A 23,359-nucleotide genomic window follows, 5' to 3' on the forward strand; every position below is an offset into this window, starting at 1 on the left:
CCCATGTGCCGCAACTACGACCTGATGCAGCCGAATAAAAATAAATAAATAAATGTTAACAATTAGGTGAAACTGGGTGAAGAGTATATGGGAACTATCTTTGCAACTCTTCTGTAAATCTGAAGTTAGGAAAAAAAAAAGTTAAATGACATTGATCAAAAAGAGTTAACTACATATTCTTTTATGAAAAGTTCATCATAAAATAATACACCCATATGCTCATACTGTGCTAAAAATGTCATGAGCATGCCCACATAAAAGAATGTATATTTGGTTCCCAGGTAAAGCATTTCTGAGAGATGATAAAGTGCTTTCTTCTTAAGTTTGGTGTGTGAACAGTTTCTTACATAGGAACAGTTTTTATTATTAATACTGAATTGCTAGGTTGCTTTTTTCCTCATTCCGGAGAATAACTAGGCTGCTCACAGATATTATTTTAGTTTACATAGATTTATTGTCTAAACTATAGAAGATAAATTTATCAAAACATCTGTCCACGTTCATAAATGAAATTCATGTACCACTTTGCTTCTCTTGGTTTGTGTCTAGTCGAAAACGCACACTGCTTTGACATACATCTCCGGGACACGGACAGAATCCAGGGTCCAAGTAGCAGGACTGACTATATCAGATAGTGATATCTCAATTCAGTCACCAAGGCAGAAACTCTCCAGCTGATTTCTAAACGAGTGGGCATGGTGTATACTGGGCAGGGTAATCTTAAGAAACGTACTGAACAATTTATGTGCCAGACGCCATCCTAAGGTAGAGCCACTTTTCCAACCCAAGCTGCCAGGAGCCAACTTCTAGCTCGCCGCCACCGCGCCACGCCGCTCCCTCCCTCTGCGCATGTGCATCCCCGCCTTCTCCTCCCGGCTCGTCCTTCCCCGGCCTCCAGCCCCTCGTGGGAAGCAGTCCCTGGCCTCCAGGTCCACGCGGCGAGGGAGCTGCGGGTGAGCCCCAGAGGGTGGGGGCGAGGGCCGAGGGGACCCCGCGCGGCTCGGGGAGCCGGCGGGGGCAGCAGTGCCGGGTGGTAGGTTGGAGCCCCGCGGACATCGGCAGGACCCCAGGAGTCTGCGGCGCCTGCAGAATTGAAGGGACTGCAAGCGGCGGCGCCTCTGCCTGGAGAGGCCGGAGTCCCGCGCGGGAACGCGAACTCTCGGGCTCGCTCAGTCCTCAGCTGTTCAGCCCTGGAGTTGAGCAGGCGGCGCCGTCGTGTGGCCGCGGGTGGGGAGTGCGCCTGCGTGACGTGTGCGCTAGGCCCGCGGGGAGGGAGCGGGGTTGTCAAGGGGAGAGCGCGTGCGTGACGTGTGATCTGGGCCTGCGGGGAGGGGCGAGGAATGCGGGGAAGAGCGCGTGCGCGTGCGCGTGTGTGCGCACGTGTGTGTGTGTGTGCGCGCGCGCGCTTCACGTAGTGACGTGTGCGTGTGCGTCGCTTGTGCGCTGGGATTACGGGGCACAGGGAGGATGTGGGAGAGAACGACTGCCCCAGGAGGGGGCTCGGAAATACTTGAATTTCCTGGACCAAATAGCCGCTGGGAGATTTGTCTTGCTTAGCTGTAAAATGCGGATATCTAGAGTGCTTGCCGCACTGTGTTGTTTTGAGCGCTCACGTTTTGTTAGCTGCTGTTGTATTTAATTGTTTTGTATGTAATACAGGCGGCTGGAGCTTGGATAAGCCTCTAGGGCCTCCATTCCTCAGTTAATTAGTTTGTGAAATGGGATTGGAGGGGGCTGGACCAGCTAGCCACCAAGGCCTTTTCCTGGCTCTAACATCACCCAGATCCCAAGTTATTATTTATTATGTATTCATTTGTTATTTGTTGTGTATAATCATGACACGGTATCCTGAAGCCATCGAAGGCTGTGTGACGGTGGAAGGTCTGAGACAAATTTAAGAAGAGAGAGGTGAGCTGGAGCTGAGATGGGTGGGCATGCAGACTGCACAGGAAATGTTACCTGTTTGGAGAGTTTGTGAAGTCATGGTCGGGGTTGAAAGGCTCACCAGCCATAGCTAAGGAAATTCTGTCATTGTCTGTCCCTAACACCTCCTCCTCCCCTCATTCTCCGGTCACTGTTTCCTGAGGTGAGCTGCCCTCAATGTCCCATTTTTCATGGCATCTAGAGAAATGCTGAGGTTCCTGCTCCCCCGCCCGGATAGACGCCCAGGATGGTAGTGCAGGCAGGTCCTTTTTGGGTTATCTGTTGCTTACTTGAAAAATGAAAAAAAAAAAAAAATTGAGCCTGAGAAGGTGAGTGGCTCAGGTCATGCAATTTGTTAGTGGTTGAATCGAGGTTGAAAGTCAGGTCTGCAGATTCGTGGGCCACTGCCCATTTTGTGACTGTTAGGTCAAAGTTAGTTTTTTATTAAAAGATCGTTCTGAAAATTGTAAGCAGGTGAGAACATTAAAAAAAAAAAAAGAATATTGCCTTAAACACTCCCATCGCTTTTTTCAGAGGTTTCTTGTATTATCTGACCTCATAGGATTAATGATGTTAGCAGATAACCAGGTGAACAATATGGCCTGAGGTGTTTTTCTCCCCCTACAACATCAGTTTTGGCAGATCCATAGTGTTCCCTCCTTTAGATTACTGTTCAATGTTAAACTCATCTCATGTTTTTAATTTTTCTGTGTCACAGAACCTAAATTGGTAATAAATCAATAAGAAACAAATGTTTACATTCACTCAGTGAAAAGTATCATGTCTAAGCTCAACATAAATCGGAGCCACACATGGACAAGTAAGTATCTTGTGTGTGGAGCTGTGTAGGCAGGTGAATCCAGGAACTGCAAGGCAGGCCAAGTTCTTACTTCCTTCTTCCTTCTCCCTCAGCTCTCCCTCCTCCACTAAGAGTGAAAAATGAACAAATCCCAGGTGAGTTTTTTTTGTTTGTTTATTGCCATTTTGTCTTAAAATGCGTTTTCTGAAGTTTCTGAAGGTTTATAAAACCTCGTGTCAGCTCATTTGTATTTCTAGCTTGAGTAGCAGGTAGTCCTGGCTTTTGTTTCTGCATTTCCATTTCCATTTCAACCTAATACATGCAGTCTTGCTTCTTCACCACCACTCACCTGAATCAGTTCTGGAAAAGACCACCAAATTGTAATCAAATCCAGTTTTTGTCTTTGTCTTAGTCTTACTTGATGCTTTTGCAGCATTTGGTACTATTATCCATAGTCTCTTTCTTTTGAAAGTCTCCCCTGTTGTTGTCTATGACACTACCCTCCTAGCTCTCCTTTTCCTAACTTCTGTCCCTCATGAAGTTGGCTTTGCCTTTTGCCCCAGCATTGCTTATCCCTGGGTTTATTGCTTATCCCCTGCTTATCTATCCTTAGCCAACTGCCCTTCCCAGTATACCTGTTTTTCCTGACTGTTTTTGTCTTTTTAAAAAAAATGAAATAATTAAAAATTGTTAGTATATTAACATGGTTAAAAAAAAAAGTAAGTGATACAAAAAAAGTAAGTAAAGGGACTTCCCTGGTGGTCCAGTGGTTAAGACTCCGTGCTTCTACTGCGGGGGGATGTGGGTTCGATCCCTGGTCGGGGAGCTGAGATCCCGCATGCTGCTTGGCGCAACTAAAACATGAAAAAAAAAAAAAAGTAAGTAAAAATTCACACCCCATCCTCTCTGTAGCTGACGCTTCCTCCAGGTAGGATGACATTTATTTCTCACCTAAACTGTGACACTTTCACTGAGAGTGAAAGAGGTTTTATTAACAATTATGCTGAGACAGCTGGCATATATTGGGACACTCCCAGACGAACTGCAGTGTATTGTCACCCTACTATAGGTATACATTATTTCTATTTCTTGTTTGTCCTCTCAGTGTTTCTTTATTCAGTTGAAAGAAAATATGTGCTCCCGGCCTTTATTTAAAAGGGAATCTATTATTAGAGCTTCTTAAATTTAGATGCACCTGTACATCCCTGGCAACGTGTTAAAATGCAAATTTTGATTTAGTATATCTGGGTGGGGACCTGGAGTCTGCATTTCTAATCAGCTCCCAGATGGAGTTGATTCTGCTGCTCAGGGAACCACACTGAGTAGCGAGTGTATACACTATTTCCCATTCTTCTTCTTCTTCTTCTTTTTTTTTTCTTCCCCCTTTTTTCACTTCTTTTTTCAGCCTGTTGCCAGGGATCTTTCTGTAACAGAACATCTTTCTTTGTTAACAATCACATGGTAATTCAATTGTGAATGTTCCATAGTTTATTAAACTAGTTATTAACTATTTCCAACCTTTTGCTACTACAAACCATGTTTTAATGAATAGCCTTGTACATGTAGGTTTATTCTATCAGATAAATTCCCAGAAGTGAGATTGCCAGGTCAAAGGGTTGAATACAATTGATAAACTTGATCCTTTTGGTGGGATTATAGATAGTATCATTTTGTATTTCCATTGGTACTGCATGATAGTGCTTTTTCTCTGTAACTTCTCCCATAGAAATACGTGGTTCACTTTTGGATTTTGGCAACTGATAGGTAAAAATTAGTATTTTATGTACTTTACATCTATAATTATCTTAACTATGAGAGAGGTTGAAGATTTTTTTCATGCATCTAAAGGTGTCTTATTTTTATATTTCTGTGAACTATCTGTTCATATCTTTTGCCCATTTTGCTCTTAGGTTTCTGGCGTTTTTCTTTTTTTCAATGTCTGGTTAGATCTTTGTATATTAGGGATACTAATGCTTGTCTTTTATATGAGTTGTTTTCTAGTATATCATTTGTCTTTTGATGATTGTTCATGGTTTTTTTCCCCCATGCAGGTATTCTGCTTCAGGACACCACATTTCACTTAGTCATCATGTTTCCTTAGGCTCCCCTTGGCTGTGACAGTTTCTCAGACTTTCCTTGTTTTTGATGACCTTGTCGGTTTTGAGGAGTACAAGACAGGTGTTTTGTAGAATGTCCCTCACTTGGGAATTGTCTGCTGTTTTTCTCGTGATTATATTGGGGAAATTGTTTTCTTAGAGAAAGACCACAGAGGTAGAGTGCCATTTGGTAACATCTTATCAGGGTAAATGCTCTCCACATGACTTTTCACTTTTCAACAGATGATGAATCACTTTTGATCACGTGGCTGAGGTCATGTGGTCAACTTTCTCCACTGCAAAGTTATTCTTTTTTCCTTTGTTTTCATACTGTACCCTTTGGAAGAAAGTGGGGAGTTATGCTACACCTCCTTCATGGTGGAGTATCCACATAAATTATTAGGAGCTCTGCACAGGAGACTTGTGTATTTACTAACTCAGTCAGTGTTTAATATCAATATGAACTCACGGCTAGTTATTTTTTACCTTGTTTATAGTCCAGTACTACCTTGTTCATTTTGTTGCTCAAATTGTTTCAGCTTGGTTATTAAATAGAGCACTTTCAACTGGTTCCTGTGTCCTTCTGATGTACCCCATTATTGTGTTTTTGTCTGAGTACTTCTTCTACACTTTCTGGTAGTAGAAGATATTCCAGGCTCATCTTATATTTCCTGCCCTAGAATTAGCCATTTTTCCCTGAAGAGATCTGGTTCCTTTTATTGGAGCATGGTATTAGAAACCAAGATTGGGGGGCTGGATTGCTACTGGTTTCTAATCCCTTAAGAGATCCTCTCAGCTGACTGAACAAGAAAATATATATGTATACTAACTCACATATATACACATATCTATAAATATTTCAGTATGTAACCGTCTGTGTTTGCATTAAGCTAAGTATTATTTCACACTGATGTCCCCTGCTGTAATCATTATCACATGGAACATTCTAGCCTTCTCTCCTTACTTGTCTGGAACTCCCATTCTAGCAATCTGGCTACCACCATCATTTACTTAATTGTTCAATTCCAGCATACATGTATAAGTGATTTCTTTTTTTTTTTTTATTTTTGTGGTACGCGGGCCTCTCACTGTTGTGGCCTCTCCCATTGTGGAGCACAGGCTCCGGACGCCCAGGCTCAGCAGTCATGGCTCATGAGCCCAGCCACTCCATGGCATGTGGGATCTTCCCGGACCGGGGCACGAACCCATGTCCCTTGCATCGGCAGGCGGACTCTCAACCACTGCGCCACCAGGGAAGCCCATGTATAAGTGATTTCTGAGTCATTAACCCATGAACTCTTGGTTTCTTCCAGTTTTTGGTCACTATGAATTAAGCTGCTAGAAACATGTGGGTTTTTACATAGACATACATTTTTAAATAGCTAGGGTGTGAAACTGCTTGATCATATGTTAAGACTGTTTAGCTTTGTAAGAAACTGCCAGCCAATTTTACAAAAGTGCTGTATCATTTTACATTCCTACCAACTGTGAATCAGAATTCCTCTTGTTCTGCATCTGGAACTGAAACTGATGTTGTCATTGTTTTGGATTTAACTGTTCCAGCAGATGTGTTATGGTATCTCATTTTTGTTTTAATTTATATTTCCCTAATGACAGATGATATTGAGCATTTGTTCATAAATTTATCTGCTATCCATATGTCTTTGCTTGACATGTTTATTCATATCTTTGGTCCATTTTTCTATTAGGTGATTTGTTTTCTTACCATTGAGTTTTCAGAGTTCTTTTGCGTATTTTGAATGTAACTTCTTTATTAGATATATATGTTGCAAATATTTTCTTCCAGTCTGTGGCTTGTCCTTTCATTTTCTTACAAATAGCTTTTGCAGGGCAAAATATTTTATTTTATTTTATTTTATTTATTTATTTATTTATTTTTGTTGGGGATAGGTGTTTATTTATTTATTTATTAATTTTTGGCTGTGTTGGGTCTTCGTTTCTGTGTGTGGGCTTTCTCTACTTGCGGCGAGCGGGGGCCACTCTTCATCGCGGTGCACGGGCCTCTCAGTATCGCGGCCTCTCTTGTTGCGGAGCACAGGCTCCAGATGCGCAGTCTCAGTAGTTGTGGCTCACGGGCCTAGTTGCTCCGCGGCATGTGGGATCCTCCCGGACCAGGGCTCGAACCTGCATCCCCTGCATTAGCAAGCAGATTCTCAACCACTGTGCCACCAGGGAAGCCAAAATATTTTATTTTAAATGAAACCCAACCCATGTATTTTTTTAATGGAATGTGCTTTTTTCTGTTGTATTTAAAAACGCATCACCAAATCCAAGGTCACATAGATTTCCTATGTTCTATATTGTCTTCTAGAAATTTAATAGTTTTGCTTTTTTTTTTTTTTTTTTGCTCAGTACTGAATCTTCTGATTGATGAATGTGGAATATCTCTCCATTTATTTAGATCTTTGATTTTTCCCATCAGTTTTTGTTTTTCTGCATATCCCTGAAATATATTGTGTTAGATTTATATTTGAATACTTTTTTTTGGTAGTCGTATTGTAAATGGGTTTTTTTTTTTCTTTTTTTTTGCGGTACGCGGGCCTCTCACTGTTGTGGCCTCTCCCGTTGCGGAGCACAGGCTCTGGACACGCAGGCTCAGCGGCCATGGCTCACGGGCCTAGCCGCTCCGTGGCATGTGGGATCTTCCCGGACCAGGGCACGAACCCGTGTCCCCTGCATCAGCAGGCGGACTCTCAACCACTGCACCACCAGGGAAGCCCAACAGTTGACGTTTTATTATTGACCTTATATCCTATGATGTTGCTATATTCGCTTATTACTTCCAGGATTTTTTTTCTTTTTCTTTTTGTAGATTCTTTGGGACTTTCTACATAGACAGCGTTGACTTCAAATAAAGACAGTTTTATTTTTTCTTTCTAATCATATTTCAGTTTTTTATTTTATTTCAGTTTTTTTGTTTTTTGTCTTGTTGTAGGTCTTTCTGTACTAGCTAGGACTTGAATAGGAGCATTAAGACAGGACATCCTTGCCCTATTCCTGCACTTAGGGGAAAAGTGTTCAGTCTTGTAACATTAAGTATGATGTTAGCTTCTTCATTAAGTTGGGAAAGTTCCCCTCTATTCCTAGTTTGCTGAGAGTTTTTATCATGAATGACTGTAGGATTCTGTCAAATGCTTTTTCTTCATTAATTGATATGATCATGTAACTTTTCTTCTTTGGCTTATTGATATGTTGGATTATATTGATTGATTTTTTTTAATGCTGACCCAGCCTTCCATACCTGCAATAAATTCCACTTGGTTGTGGTTTGTATTTCTTTTTATACATTGTCAGATTTGATTTGCCAATATTTGAGAATTTTTGCATCTATGTTATTGAGAGACATTAGTCTTTATTTTTCTCATAATGTCTTTATCTAGTTTTGGTATTAGGGTAATGTTGGCCTCATGTAATGAGTTTGGAGGTGTTATTTACCAGAGGAGATTATGGAGAATTGTTATTATTTTTTCCTTAAATGTATAGTAGAATTCACCAGTGACGCCATCTGGGTTTGGTTCTTTCTATTTTGGAAGTGTTTTAATTATTGATTCAGTTTTTTTTTTTTTAACAGAAATGAGTCTATGCAGGTTATCTGTATCTCCTTGTGTGAATTTGGTAGCTGTGTCTTTTAAGGAATTTGTCAATTTCATCTGTTACCAATTTTTCAGGAATAGAATTATTTGTAGTATTCTCTTATTATTTTTTTAATGTCATTAGGCTTAGTACTGTCAACCTATCTTTCATTTCTGAGATTTCCAATTTGCCTCTTTTTTCTTTTTTTCTTGGTTAGATTGAAGGTTTATTAATTTTGTTGATCTTTTCAAAGAAGCAACTTTGGGTTTCATTGGCTTTTTGTATTTTTTTCACATTTTCAATTTAATTGATTTATTCTGATTTTTATTATTTCCTTTACTTTGCTTGGTTTAGGCTTAATTTGCCTTTTTTCTCTAGTTTACTAAGATAGAAGCTTAGGTTTTTTATTTTAAATCTTTTCTAATATATACATTTGATGCTATAAATGTCCCTCTGTGCACTGCTTTCACTGCACCGCACAAATTTTGATACATGGTATTTTCATTTTTATTCCATTTCATTTAAAATATTTTAAAATTTCTTTTGAGACTTCTTTGACTTATAGGTTATTTAAAACTTATAGGTTAGACTTATAGGTTATTTATAAGTATGTTGTTTAATTTTCAACTCTTTGGGGTTTTTCAGTTATCTCTTGCTTATTGATTTCTATTTAATTCCATTGTGGTCTGAGAACATATTTTGTGTGATAGCTATTGTTTTAAATTTGTTAAGGTGTGTTTTGTGGCCAGGATTATGGTCTATCTAGGTGAATGGATCATATGAGCTAGAATAGAATGTTAGAATGTGTGTTTTATTTTTTTGGATGGAATATTCTACAGATGCCAGTTAGATCATGTTGATTGATAGTGCTGTGCAGGTCATCTGTATACTTACTGATTTTCTGCCTGCTCAGTCGCTCAAGATAGCAGACTCCAACTATGGTTTTAGATTTGTCTATTTCTCCTTTCATTTCTATCAGTTTTTGCTGTATGTATTTTGATACTCTTTTGTTAGATGAATATGTTTCACATTGTGTCTTCTTTCTCTAATATGATTTGAACCCATCTAATGGTTCTTAATTTCAGATATTGTAATTTTCAACTTTGGAATGCCCATTTTATGCAAGTATGTATGTATCTGTGTGTGTTTGTATACACATGTATCAGAGGTCCCCAAGACCATCACCAGGTTCAGTGATTTGCTAAGATGACTCAGTATGTAGTTGTACTTACTGCTATCACTTATTGAAGTGAAAGGATACAAAGCACAATCAGCAAAGGGAAAAGGCACATGGGGCATAGTCCAGAGGACACCAGGCACAAGCTTCTAAGAGTCTTCTCCCAGGACACACTTAAGTCCTCTAGCAGTGAGATGTGGCAACAGATTTGAAATGTCTGCCAGGGAAGCTCAACAGACACTCAGTGTTCAGCATGTTTATCAGGGGCTAGTCACATAGGTGCTTTCTGCTTAGCATATAACAGAATTCCAGACTCCAGAAGGAATGTATGTGTGCAGCAAAAACCATATTGTTTACACAAACAGTTTAGGCTCAGTGAACCATTCTTATTAAGGACTGGTAAGAACCCTCCTGAAATCCAAGTTCCCAGATGCCAGCCAAGGAACACCCTTGTAGCAGATCTTTCAGAGGATAGCAGTCTCAGGCCTGCTCTGTTAATTCTTTCTCCACAACACACATACCACATATCTGTTGAACTTCTCCCATCCTTTCATTTATTTTGTTCATATTTTCCTCTATTTTATTGAACATATTAATCATAACTCATTTTGAAGTTCTTGTTTGTTCCAATATCTGAGTGTCCTATGGGTACGCTTTTATTTTCTTTTTTTCCTTGGTCTTTGTCTCTTCATATAACATGAAATTTTTTATTGGATGCCAAACATTGTATTTAACAACACAAATATTGGTAGAGGCTCCAGAAAATGATCTCTTTTAGCAGAGAGGATTCATCCGTTTCTCTGTTGGGCAGGTAGAGTACAGGATGGGTCACTTTAACCAGTCACGGGTTGAGCTCGATTAGGGCCTGTACCGTATTAATTTTAATCCCTCTGTTCATTTTAACAACTGAAAGTTTTACTTCTTTAGTGACAGTTAACTTTATAATATAAAAGATAATATGAAAGAACATTTTCTTGGTAACCCCAGTCTACTTTGTGCATAATGCTAGCTCCTACAATGTCTAATTTAATAAATGTTATTGTGTATGTCTCCTTATCAGGAATAACATTTGTAGCAACTAGTTCCACCCCCTTAGTGGAAACTCAATTTGTACAAGATATTACTTTTTTCCTACATAGGATAGCATAAAAGAAGGCAATTCTATATACCAATTTTTAGTAAACTCTAAAGAGATTAGTTCTTTTAAATATTTACCACTCATAGAGCTCTGACAATTTCATATAGAAAAGGAATATACTGTTACAGGAACAAGTGTCATTCAAAGATGTGTGTGTGGACTTCACCCAGGAAGAGTGGTACCTGCTGGATCCTGCTCAGAAGATACTATACAGAGACGTGATCCTGGAAAATTACAGCCATCTTGTCTCAGTAGGTAAGAATTTTTTCTCCATGTGAACGAGTAGCATGCATTTCTTAGTTGATGAAACATAAGAACTCCCTGTGGAATTTTCTGACGGAGATTCAAGGGATCAGATGACTGATCCCTTTTGGCCACTATAAGGAATGCTATATTCTTACCTCTTTAAGGATTGGTTCATTTAGGCACCTCTTTTAGGTAGCTCCTGAAGCTATACATTTCTTCCCCATCATTTTTTCAGAGTCCCCAAGCCAGGCTGTTCAGCCATAGACCTGTGTTATTTTCTTTACAGGGAATTGCATTACTAAGCCAGAAGTGATCTTCAAGATCGAGCAAGGAGAAGAACCTTGGATATTAGAGGAAAGATTCCCAAAACAGTGCCGTTCAGGTGAGTTAGTGAGTTCACAGGCAGATGGAAGCCAGAGGAAATGAGATCTTAGGGCACTGGTTTATGGTTTATTAACGTTGAACTGTTTTTCCAAAAAAAACATTTTTTAGCCCCAGACCTTTGGAAGTGATTAAGGACAGTTGGCCGACATCCCTTTGTTACCTTAATCACATTCCTCCATATGTCACTTTCACTCATAAATGCTTCCCTTTGTTATTTGACATTTTAGAGTGATTTACCTATATCCATAATCCAAACTCATTTGGCTTCATCTGAGATAATTTTTCTTGGTTACTTTATCTTTTAAAATTGTTCACCTTCTCTGTATTGTCTTTGGGCATCTCTTGTTAGGTAGTATGTATTCATGCAATACTTCCATATATTCACTTAACAAATATATGCTGAGCACCCAATATGACCCAACTATGTTTATAGGTAATTAAAAGAATGTCCCTATAATCACAGAGTGTCTATTACAGTGAGGGACAGAAAAGCATACGTGTGTGTATAGGTGTAGGTGTGTGTATGTGTATGGAGTTATACATGCTTGTATACAACACACATGGTGTTGGATGGTGATAAGTACTGTAGAGAGTTAAAGCAGTGAAAAGGGGGTTGGAGAATGATGGCATGTGCTATTTGGTATGGAAGTCAAGAGAAAACCTGTTTGATGAGGTCCACAATAGACAAGTCTCTAATAAATTAAAATGTGAGCTCTGTGGATTCTGAGTATTCCAGACAGAGGGAACATCAGGTGCTGAACTTCTCAGACAGGTGTGCTCTTAGGGTGTTTGAGGAATGGCAAGGATGTCAGTGTGGCTGGAGGTGAGAAGGCCTGGGGGAGATTGGTAGTAGATGATGTCATAAGTAGTATGTACCATGGGAGACCCATTAATTTTATTTTGAGTGATGTGGGAAATCCTCAGGCTTTTTTGAGTAAACATAAATCAGATTAAGCTATAAGATTGGATTTACAATTTAAAAGGATCTCTCTGACTTCTGTGTGGTGAATATGTGGTGGGTAGATGATGTTTAGGCATGAGCAAGGAAGGAATAACAGGACACTATGTACTCGGGAGGAGAGAGGCTAGTGGCTAAGGCTATGTTGGAAGTGCTGAGAAATGGTGGATTTGTATATATATCTTGGAGATGAGGCCAAGAGGATTTGCTATTGGGTTGGATACAGAGTGAGAGAGAGAGAGGAGTTGAGCATGATTCCAGTGATTTGTCTCAAGCATCTGATAACTTAGCGTACCATTTACTGAGATAGAGAAAATTTGGAGGAGAGATTATAGGGGAGTTACTACAAATTTTACATTTGGACACAAGAAGCTGAGGTAACTGTTAGAATCTGGGATTGAAAAGGCAATTTCATACATACATCTTTTGAAGTACATAATGAGGCCAGACCTAGAAGTATCCATTTGAAAGGCATCAGCTTTAAGTGGTGTTAAAGGTTGGGGCTAGATGAAGACTTTTAGATTAGAGATTGGCAAACTTTTTTGTAAAAAACCGGAGAGTAGATATTTTAGGCTTCGTGGGCCACACATGGTCTCAGTTGCTGCTGCTGCTCTTCCTCCTCCTCTTACCTCTTCCTCTTCCTCCTCACTCCCCTCTGCTGCCTCTTCTGTTGTTTTCCCTCTGAAAACATAAAAAACCTCCTTAGTTCTAGGACCACTGCCTTACAGTCATAGTTTGCTGTCTTCTTTTCTAGAGAGTGATTGTAAATGAGAGAGGTAGTCCTGGGATGGTACCACTTTTACAAGGTGTGTAAATCCATTAAATCTCATCATTAGAGGAGACTGAGAGGAACAGTCTGAGGTACAAGAAAATTAGAGAGCCTGGTTTCCCAGGGGTCAAATAAGGAACATTCAACCATCCATTACTGCCTTAAATGGTAACCATGGGATCAGGGTTTTTTCAAATACTCCTGATATTGTTTTCCTCTCCATCTTCTTCATCTCTTCATTTTCTCACTTTTCACTGAAAACACTCAAAACCATAACTGTGTCTCTGTTCTGTCATTCCTGACTTGATCTAATTCCTAATTGGTTTTTATTTTTTTACCTAAAGCATCCAGTTTAACTTTCACTAGCCTAACAAATTTGCTCCTTATTAATAAATGAATTTACAGTCTCCTTCCATTGACTGTCACAATGTGGTCCTGTTCTATATATCTCAGAGTCTTTCTTTCTGCTCTTCAGAGTTTATACTAAACCTCATACTATCTTATGTCTTAAATTTCACTTATAAATATTTTATCCTTTTTCTATAACTTTTACTTTTATTTTGCCTTTTCAGAAACTTAGTTAAAATTGTAAATGTAAAGTGTTTAAACATTGCATGGTATATAGTAATGGCTTGTCATTATTTCACTTATTTTAAGTTAGAGATCAATTTTTTGCTGCAACTTAAATAGTCCATATTTTGTAACCCTAACCCACTAGTATCTGTATCCCAAAAACTCAGACCTGATCATATGACTGATGCTTGGGGTTTCTATCATTGTTGAGATTTTGTTTTCCCAAAGAGAAGGCCCTCTCATATTTTTCCTGATTCTGATATTTTAATAATTACTTTGTTGAGCCAAGTTTAGAAGACATCACTCTTTTTCATCCATTCAGAAAGCATTCTATAGTACTCTTCCTAAATGCACATTTCCTTATTTTATTCTCATGTACAGGTTGGAAATAATTCATATGCACATTACTTTCTAAGAATGATTAATGTACTGTGTCCTCAATGAAGTCAGAGGAAACAGGATTTTGGTAACACCTGTCAAGAGCTAGACTGTGGTCATGACAAAGGATTTAGCATTGAGCACTGGATTTGTTTTATTTTACAGTGAATTAAACAGACAGTAACTTCTTCTAAGGCAGCAAGTGGAAGCTAAACATGGTAGGGATGTTGTAGAGTTTGTTGGCTTTTATTCTTTTTTTTTTTTTTTTTTTTTGCGGTACGCGGGCCTCTCACTGTTGCGGCCTCTCCCGTGGCGGAGCACAGGCTCCGGACGCGCAGGCCCAGCGGCCATGGCTCACGGGCCCAGCCGCTCCACGGCATGTGGGATCTTCCCAGACCGGGGCACAAACCTGTGTCCCCTGCATCGGCAGGCGGACTCTCAACCAATGAGCCACCAGGAAAGGCCGGCTTTTGTTCTTTTATTAGTATTTTTGTGGTTTGTTGTTTTAAATTAAAGTAAGTATCATTTCCTGAAGGATGTCCAGGTCCCAAGGAGAGCCAGGGCTGGAGTGTAGCTAATTAAGTGAAATGTGTGTTGTTGGGAATGAACAGTTTATGAGCGCTCCAGCTAGAGTTACACAGATAGTTTTTGTTTTAGTTTTTGTTTTTGTTTTTGTTTTGTTTTTTTGCGGTACGCGGGCCTCTCACTATTGTGGCCTCTCCCATTGCGGAGCACAGGCTCCGGACACGCAGGCTCAGCAGCCATGGCTCACGGGCCTAGCCGATCCGCGGCATGTGGGATCTTCCCGGACCGGGGCATGAACCCATGTCCCCGGCATCGGCAGGTGGACTCTCAACCACTGCGCCACCAGGGAAGCCCCACAGATAGTTTTTAATGGATTTGTGGAATTGTGATTTGAACTCTTACTGTGAATCTAGTTTTTGTTTTGATTTGTGTTTGCCAGGATAAAAACTATTATCAGTTAGTCTTTGGAGCAGTGGGCTCAGGACTGTTCTAGATTTTTTTTTAACACGTTATTAACATTGTTGCATTGAGTACCAACAGTAAAGTATAGACAAGAATTTTTATGATAAAGTTTGTTGAAGGTCTCAGAACCATATAGAAAAATGTGATCATTATGGGTCTCACCAGTAAGTAAAAGCCACAGATGAGGCTAGATATGAAAGCAGAAAACCTCACTGTAAAGATAAACCTAGATATAAAAGCAGACTTAAAAATCAGTATTGCTTCAGAAACAAAATTGTTTTGGGGAAAAGTAGACCAGCAGACTGAAGTAAAGAAACATATGACTTGATGGTTGGGACAACTTCATTAACGGCTATGAGAAAACCAAATGAACCTGGTCGTTTTGCAGAATGGTCTGCCCCTCCTCTATTTTGTATTTCCTGTTGGGCATTTGTGTTGTTGTGAATCACAGCTAGATAGAGAGTTAGAGTCTGGGTTAAAGCACTGTCCCTTAAAACATGAGGAAATAGGTGCTTTCAGAAATTTATTTTGATGTTGCTATATCAAATGGGAAAAAGAGGAATGGCAACATGCATATTAGTGAGGATCCTACCACAGTAATCAAGCTGTGGGAAGATAAGGACAAGAAACCATAATCTGCCTCTGTCAAACTGAGTACTTCCTCTAATATGTTTCTCAGACAGCCTATTTTCCTTTAAAACAAAAACAAAAACAAAAACAAAAAACCTCCTTTGTTGAACTCATCCAGTTCTCGGAGTTTCCTGCTCCCTACATGAACAATGCTCAGAAAATCTCCATCCCTTGCTCACCATGTCTTGAGTTCATTTCACCTTCTCTAGCCTGCTGCTCTTACAGCATTTAAAAAAATAATTATTCCATGTGAATTAAAGGAAAAACTAGATCCTGGGCTAGCGGACAATTCTTCTGAACCTGAGGAGGTTGGTGTTTTCAGAACTTTAGGCTGGTGTTGATGTGTAGAGTAGAAGCAAGTACTCTAGTAGGTATCCCACCCAGCAGTCAGTGTCTGAGGGGATTAGGACTAGACGCTTCTGTCTCCACCAAACATAGTTCAACCCCTGAAAGCCCTTGTCTACTAATCTTCAATGTCACTTGATTCAGTGTTAAATGTCTCTGTTGGGCTCACTCCATTCTCTTGAGCTTCCTGATTTCTGAATCAGCCACTCACCAGTTCCCTGTGCTTTGAATTTATTTCACCTTTTTCTGTCCAGTTTTAAAGGTTATATTAATAAAGTATTCCACTGCAGCATGTATTTATTTTCCACTCAAACCAGAAGGGTAAAGGAAATGTATACTTGGATTTAATTTACACCAGAAAACTGAGCCTAAAACAAAAGAATTGACTGTGTAATAGGGCATTAGGGTAAAAGTCCAATTCCATTAGAAATGTACTAGGATTTATAAGATGTGGTTATTTTTCTCATTTCTAGAAGACTGGAAAGTTGATGACCTGATAGAGAGCAGCCAGGAAAATGAAGATGAACATTTCTGGCAACTTGCTTTCACCAACCAAACGTTAAGTACAGATAGTGGTGACAGAGTAAGGAAAACTTTAAATCTAGGTACAGACTCTGTTCTTTCAAGAAATTTTCTGTATAAGATATGTGACACATGTGAAATGAGTTTGAAAAATATTTCAGGCTTAATTATTAATAGAAAGAACTATTCTGGAAAGAAGCCTGATGAGTTTAATGTATATGAGAAATTGCTTCTTGATATTCGGCATGAGAAAACTCCTACTGGAGGGAAATCTTATAAATATAATCAAAAAAAGAATGTCCTCAATCATAGCCAGGATCTCACTCAGCCAATTTTTGACCCACCTTTTGAGTATAATGAAAATGGACAAGGCTGCCATGGGGAGGCAGACTCTTTCACAAACAAGAAAGCTCAGATAGGAGAGACACACTGTAAATATAATGAATGTGGAAGAACTTTCATCCAAAGTTTAAAGCTTAATTTATCTCAGAGAACTCATTTGGAAATGGAGCCATATGAATGCAGTATTTGTGGGAAGTCCTTCTATATGGATTTAAGATTGGGGCATCAGAGAGCTCTTACAGGGGAAAATCCTTATAATGAATATGGGCAGATTTTCTGTGACAGTTCAGCTTTCATTATCCATCAGGGAAATTACACAAGAAAGATCCCCCATGAATATAAAGTAAGTCACAAAATGTGGGATAAGTCAACCCTCTTTAGACATCAGATAGTACACATGAGGGAAAAACCTTATGAGCACAAAGAAAATGGAAATACTTTCAAGAAGAAGTCACATCTCACCCAACTTCGAAGAGCTCACTCAGGAGAAAAAACCTTCGAATGTGGTGAATGTGGGAAAACATTCTGGGAGAAGTCAAACCTCACTCAACATCAGAGAACACACACAGGAGAGAAACCCTATGAATGTACTGAATGTGGGAAGTCCTTTTGTCAGAAACCACATCTTACCAACCATCAGCGAACACATACAGGAGAAAAACCCTATGAATGTAAGCAATGTGGAAAAACGTTCTGTGTGAAGTCAAACCTCACTGAACATCAGAGAACACACACAGGGGAGAAACCCTATGAATGTAATGCATGTGGAAAATCCTTCTGCCACAGGTCAGCCCTAACTGTGCATCAGAGAACACACACAGGAGAGAAACCCTTTATATGTAATGAATGTGGGAAATCCTTCTGTGTGAAATCAAACCTCATTGTACATCAAAGAACTCACACAGGAGAGAAACCTTATAAATGTAACGAATGTGGGAAAACCTTCTGTGAGAAATCAGCTCTCACTAAACATCAGAGGACTCACACAGGGGAGAAACCCTATGAGTGTAATGGATGTGGGAAAACCTTTAGTCAGAGGTCAGTACTCACTAAACATCAGAGAATTCACACAAGGGTGAAAGCTCTTTCAGCATCCTGAACGTTCTGAAGCCTTTATCCACTCTTTCAAATTCGTTATACAGGTTTTTAAAATGAGATTAATGAAACCCAAAGAATGCCACAAATTATTAGAAAGTGAGGTTTTGTTGTACTTCAGATAATTAGTACTAGAATAAAACCTTATAATGTTTTGAATATGTGAAAGCTTTCAAGAAAAATTAAAACTTTGCATCAGAAAATTTATATTGAGGGGAAGTTCATTTAAATAATATGGCAAAAACCTTCATCTCGAATTTATGTTGTGTAGTGCCATATTCTGGATGTGATGCCGAAATTTTATTGTAAATATAATGGATGATACTCATTTACAGTCATATTCAGAGAATCTCAAGTTTAAAAAAGTTAAATGACAACACCATTAAACATTTATGTGAAGAGTCCTTGATGTTTGCAGGCCTTACATGAGTATGCTAATATCATAGAAATTTGAGGTATTCTTGATATGTATATTAGAGCCCAATATACTTGTGAAGAGAAACTCTGAACCCTTAGTTAAATAACTATTATGGTCTATATTAATATTTCCCACACTAGATACCATCAGTGTCTTTATAGGTTGACACAATTATGTACATATGTATATGTAAATATGTTTATACACACATACCAACACACAGTGGTGTACTGCAGTAAGCTTATACTGGCTTGCAAGTACTGCTGATTGTTAAATTTTCAGGAATTTTGTGAGCCAGTTGTTAAACAGAGTCATTATTTAAAAATTAAACTGTATAAACTTACAGTTAAATGTTAAAAAAGCAAGGGTAATAAGTACTCAACACTCACCACTTCCTAATTATTTTACAGTATTTTGCTGCTATCTTTGTTCTTTAGGTTATTTGTATTGTTGAATCTGCATGGTGAATACTGTATGTGCTACTGGACATCTCTTCCCAGCTCTACATTCAGTGCCATCATGTTGGTAGCTTGGCTTTAGTGGGAATATTTACACCGTGATAATTGGCAAACTCTACAAATCAGGGTTTTGTTTTCTCAGAGAACCTGTAGTCACGTATTTACAGTAGCACATCACTGTGTATTTATGAAAATACATTTGGAAAATTTAAAGTACAAGCCACATACCCCTTTTTCCATTTCCTGATATAAATAAATGGCTATGGCCATTATTGCTGAATGGCCTCTTCAATAAAGAAGCCAAAATATGTTTTTGTGAGGTTTTTAACTACCTCTGCATCAATCCTATTCTAAATTCTACCAGAGTCTCTCTGTAGTATGGCCAGTATATGCTATTTTACAACCATATTGCTTACCTTTCTTCTGACTTTGCTGGCATATGTGAATGAGTATGGCCGTTTTTACTGAGCTTCCACTTCCATAAAAGAGCCAAACAATATTTTTCTGAGGTTACTCAGCTGCCTTGGGTCAGTCAATAATGTAAATGCTATTAATAACAATGATATTTACATAAATTTCGCAAAGGTTAACATAAGTTATGAACAGTAATGCTCACTGCATTCTACAAATAAAAAGTAGTGGTGTATAATGAAGTGCCTCTGTCATATTCTTGGTGCTTCATTGCTGTATCTATTTAGGCATGATGTGTGTAAACCGAGTTGTATGTAACAAAGGAACTATGTATTTGTATTTAATTTAATAGACTGTAATATACTGTCTCTCTCTCCTTTGTCCTACTGTTTCCTTTGCTTCCTTGGAACACATTGAAAGCAGTTCCAAGAGATACTGCCCACCCAACAGCCAATCCCTGCTTCTTAGTTGCTGGGCTGTTTTGTCTCTTTGTCCATCCTTCCCCCAGATGATTTAGGGATAAATCCACATTAGTCTAAGTTAATCATGAAGATTCTATTCTAATGATTTTGTTGGGATGGACATGTGAGCAGTGAGATATTTGGAAAATATTCTGCAGTGCTTTGGGGAAAGATCTCAGTGATAAAATATTGTCATGGCATGGGAAGAGATTGTCTCTCTTCTGCTGGACATTTTCATGTCTGTATGTTACACTAGATTATAGTTGTGACCCTGAAGGACAATAGCCTGAAGATAACAGTACACAAGATGGGAAAAGCCTGGCTCAGAGATGACATCACTAAGCTGCACAACTCTTTTTGGACCTGCTCTCTGCTAAGGAGTTTGTATTACTGTGGCAATAGTGGCTTCTTATTTATTCTCAGGGATGTCTGTTACTTAGACCTGAAGGCAGTCCCCTGATACAAATGAATTCTTGTCTAAGTGTTAATGTTCTATACAGCAATTTTAGGGAAGAATTACTTTTGACAAGTTGGTATAGGGATGGCTGTTAGTATCAGCCATGGTTCTGGTGAAAAACAGAATTCTGCTTCAACTAAGAAGACTTCAATGGCAGACTTATTATAGTACAGTAGTTTGTGCCAAAAACAAGGGATATTGATGCACCTAGAGACTAGTGTCATCAGGAAGCCATTACCATTCTAAGTACTTAAGGGGCAAAGGATGGAAGCAAGTGTTACCAGAGCCCAATAAGAGATGCTCTTATGGAGGAGGGGCCTCCTCATAGGAGATATTGTCACTACCAAAATTTTGGCATGAAATCCCCAGAACCCTCAGATGCCACCTGCAGGTGAGCACAAGTGGGCACAGAGAATGTAGAAGGGAAGGTCTGGATGGAGCTATTGGAGAATAAGCGGCACAATGTTTTTTATTCCTGTAAATTCCTATATAAAGGCTCAGTATTAGAAATAAAGTTATTCTACTAGTTGAAAGTTAACTGTTTCTGCCTCATTGTGCTGTTACGTTGTCATAAAGTAAATTCCTTTTGGAACTGAGCACTGTGGCAGGTTTCTCTTTCTTTTGGCATATGTGAAGCAGACGTGTTAAATTGATTATTCATATAGCCCTACATGGTATTTCTTGTCGTATATGGTGTGAGGTTAGCAGCTCTCTGTTCTTCCAAATAGCCAGTCCTCTCTGCACTGTTTGATTAATTCATCCTTTTTCTTGTTGGCTTGATATGACCAGTTGGGATAACTGGTTACCCCCCTCGAGAGCATAATCAGACTAGGTGTTTACCTCACATATTATAATGAGTACATTTTCGTGTGGATTTTTAATTGAAATATATTTTGACAGTATTTCTGATTGGCAAAATTCAAATGCCCATAAAATAAGACTCCAGTGTATTATAAATTCTCTATAGGTAGATATATATGGAATAAAATACATGGCAAAAGGCCCAGGATATCTGCTGAACTAAAAGCCAATAGTTACTTCAGGGGAGGTAACTGTTGGGGTAGAGTCTGAAGAATAGTCATCTGTTATACTCCAAAGAGTATTTATGCCCTCTTCTCTCAATATGGGCCCTGGTTAATCAGCACAGTCCTAGGAAAGCTTAGGAAATTTCGCTACCTCCTTGGGCACCAGTCATGGCCACCATGCTTCTCCAAGTTCCTCTTCTATTTTAAGGAATGTGATTAAAGACTGACAAGAGCAGAGCATGTCTTCACAAGGGGCTTCAAGGAATTCTGAACCCCGTCTTATTCTTTAAGGACTTGGGCTTCTTTGTGGGGGGTTAGACAGCTGAGAATTCTTGGCTGTGTGTTATTGGAAGTAAGTTCAGGGTAAGATCTGCTTTTTCACATAGGGATAACTACCCCTATTTTGTAGATGAGGATACTGAGCCCAGAGAGCATCAACCATTCCATCCTGTGGACTCCAGACATGCTCAGGGTGGGGCATGCAAGATATTAAGCATCACTTCACTACCTCCTCAAGCATCTGAGGGGAACATGCTCTCAAACAGTGGTGTCTAAGAGTAGACGTCTATTCCTCAAGATTATGTAGTGGCTATTGCAACTTTTCTACATTGTTCTAGTAATGTAACCTGTTCTTGTGAGCATGGAGTTGGCATTTACTCCAGATGGCACCATCTATTCCTGGCTCCACGTCTGTATTCATCCAGGAATGATCCTTTGTTAAAATAGGCCAATGAGAACCCATCCTAGAATATTTTTATTGAGAAGTCATCGTGACCAGATAGTTTGTGTCCTTCTTGCTACCAGCAGCCATATCAAGAAAATATATCTGCAAGGGAGAAGATGATGGTGACAAGTGTTATAAAAATAAAATGGGAAAAGTTGTCAGAAAGATGGTTTGATTTTACGTAGTGTGGAGAGGGAAAGACCTCATTGGGGAGGCCAAAGTGGAGGAAAAGAGCCACTGGATATCTGGAGGAAGTTGTGTGTATATGTGTGTAATACATACACATGTGTAACCTGTTTTTGTTTTTGTTTTTTTTAAATTGGGTCCATTTTCTGTCTTGAACTTGACCTCCCCTTGCTTGGTATGAGCTATCATCATGCCTATGCTTGGCAGGGAAAGGTGGAGCCTTGGCCTCTGGGAGGGTTTAATTCATGGGTATCCTAGATGTCCTCAGCCACTACCCCTGTTTATTGCCCCCAGTTGGAGACTGCAGCTGTAGTTGCCCTGAACCTACCCCTTTATCTGTGTTTTTCTGGGGAAGGCTTATCCTGTTGAATCCCTGTTATTTTCACTTAATCTTCTGCCACCCCAACACCATTTATTAAATAGGCCCATTTCTCTTCACTTTTTAAAAAACACTACCAATATCATATACTGAATTCTTATGACAATCTTAGGACTTCACATGTTTTTTTACCCGACTCAAAACTAAAATATTTAGATTATTATAGCCATTAATGACACATCTTTAGATAAGCATTTGTCTTTATTTTCACAAAATGTTTGGCTCTTCCCATTATTTCACATAAGATTTACATTTGTTCTAGCAATGGAACAAAAAAAATGTGAAGATACATAACTTCGTTGAGATTTTGTTTGGAATGTTGTGCCGTAACACACTTCATTTTGTAGTCAGGAAAATGATTTGTACCTCTTACTACTAAAATCTTTTAAACTATTGTTCAGTAAAGTTCGTTTCCTTCATATAGACTCTGCATATTTTTTATTTATATCTAGATATTATTTTCTTTGAACTTGTATACCTCTTGACTATATTATCATCATGGACAGAAGGGGGACACTTTATATTCTTAAAATATATTTACTGGGGCTTCCCTGGTGGCGCAGTGGTTGGGGGTCTGCCTGCCGATGCGGGGGACACGGGTTCGTGCCCCGGTCCGGGAAGATCCCACATGCTGCGGAGCGGCTAGGCCCGTGAGCCATGGCCGCTGAGCCTGCGCGTCTGGAGCCTGTGCTCCGCAACGGGAGAGGCCACAACAGTGAGAGGCCCGCGTACCGAAAAAGCAAAAAACAAAAAAACCCTACAACTACATATAGAGCGACTCTTGCTCAAATCGACCTGGGGACTAGCAGAACAGCTCTTCTACAGCTAAGGTTGTAATGAAAGATCCGCAGAGTCTGGTAGGAAGGGAGAAGGTGCAACCTGGT

The 23,359-nt window shown here is 39.3% G+C and overlaps 2 protein-coding genes across 6 annotated transcripts in view; both read left to right on the plus strand.

The window, feature by feature from the left end:
• Positions 1–23,359, plus strand: part of ZNF25 (zinc finger protein 25) — a 418,016-nt gene that overhangs the window by 81,262 nt on the left and 313,395 nt on the right. The window lies entirely within an intron of this gene.
• Positions 870–22,894, plus strand: ZNF248 (zinc finger protein 248). Of its 5 annotated transcripts, XM_081244614.1 has the most exons (7): positions 879–953; positions 1,855–1,908; positions 2,642–2,743; positions 2,836–2,877; positions 10,856–10,982; positions 11,260–11,355; positions 16,471–22,894. In XM_081244614.1, the coding sequence occupies exons 4-7, from the start codon at positions 2,863–2,865 to the stop codon at positions 17,958–17,960; spliced, it is 1,728 nt and encodes a 575-aa protein (XP_081100740.1). In that variant the 5' UTR covers positions 879–953; positions 1,855–1,908; positions 2,642–2,743; positions 2,836–2,862; the 3' UTR covers positions 17,961–22,894. The 5 variants fall into 5 exon arrangements, with proteins under 5 accessions (XP_081100741.1, XP_081100740.1, XP_081100743.1 ...); XM_081244615.1 differs by lacking the exon at positions 1,855–1,908 and having other exon boundaries at positions 870–953; XM_081244617.1 differs by lacking the exon at positions 879–953 and having other exon boundaries at positions 1,360–1,908; positions 16,474–22,894.

Source organism: Mesoplodon bidens (assembly GCF_964165515.1).
Source record: "Mesoplodon bidens genome assembly, chromosome: 1".
Taxonomy (NCBI): Eukaryota; Metazoa; Chordata; class Mammalia; order Artiodactyla; family Ziphiidae; genus Mesoplodon; species Mesoplodon bidens.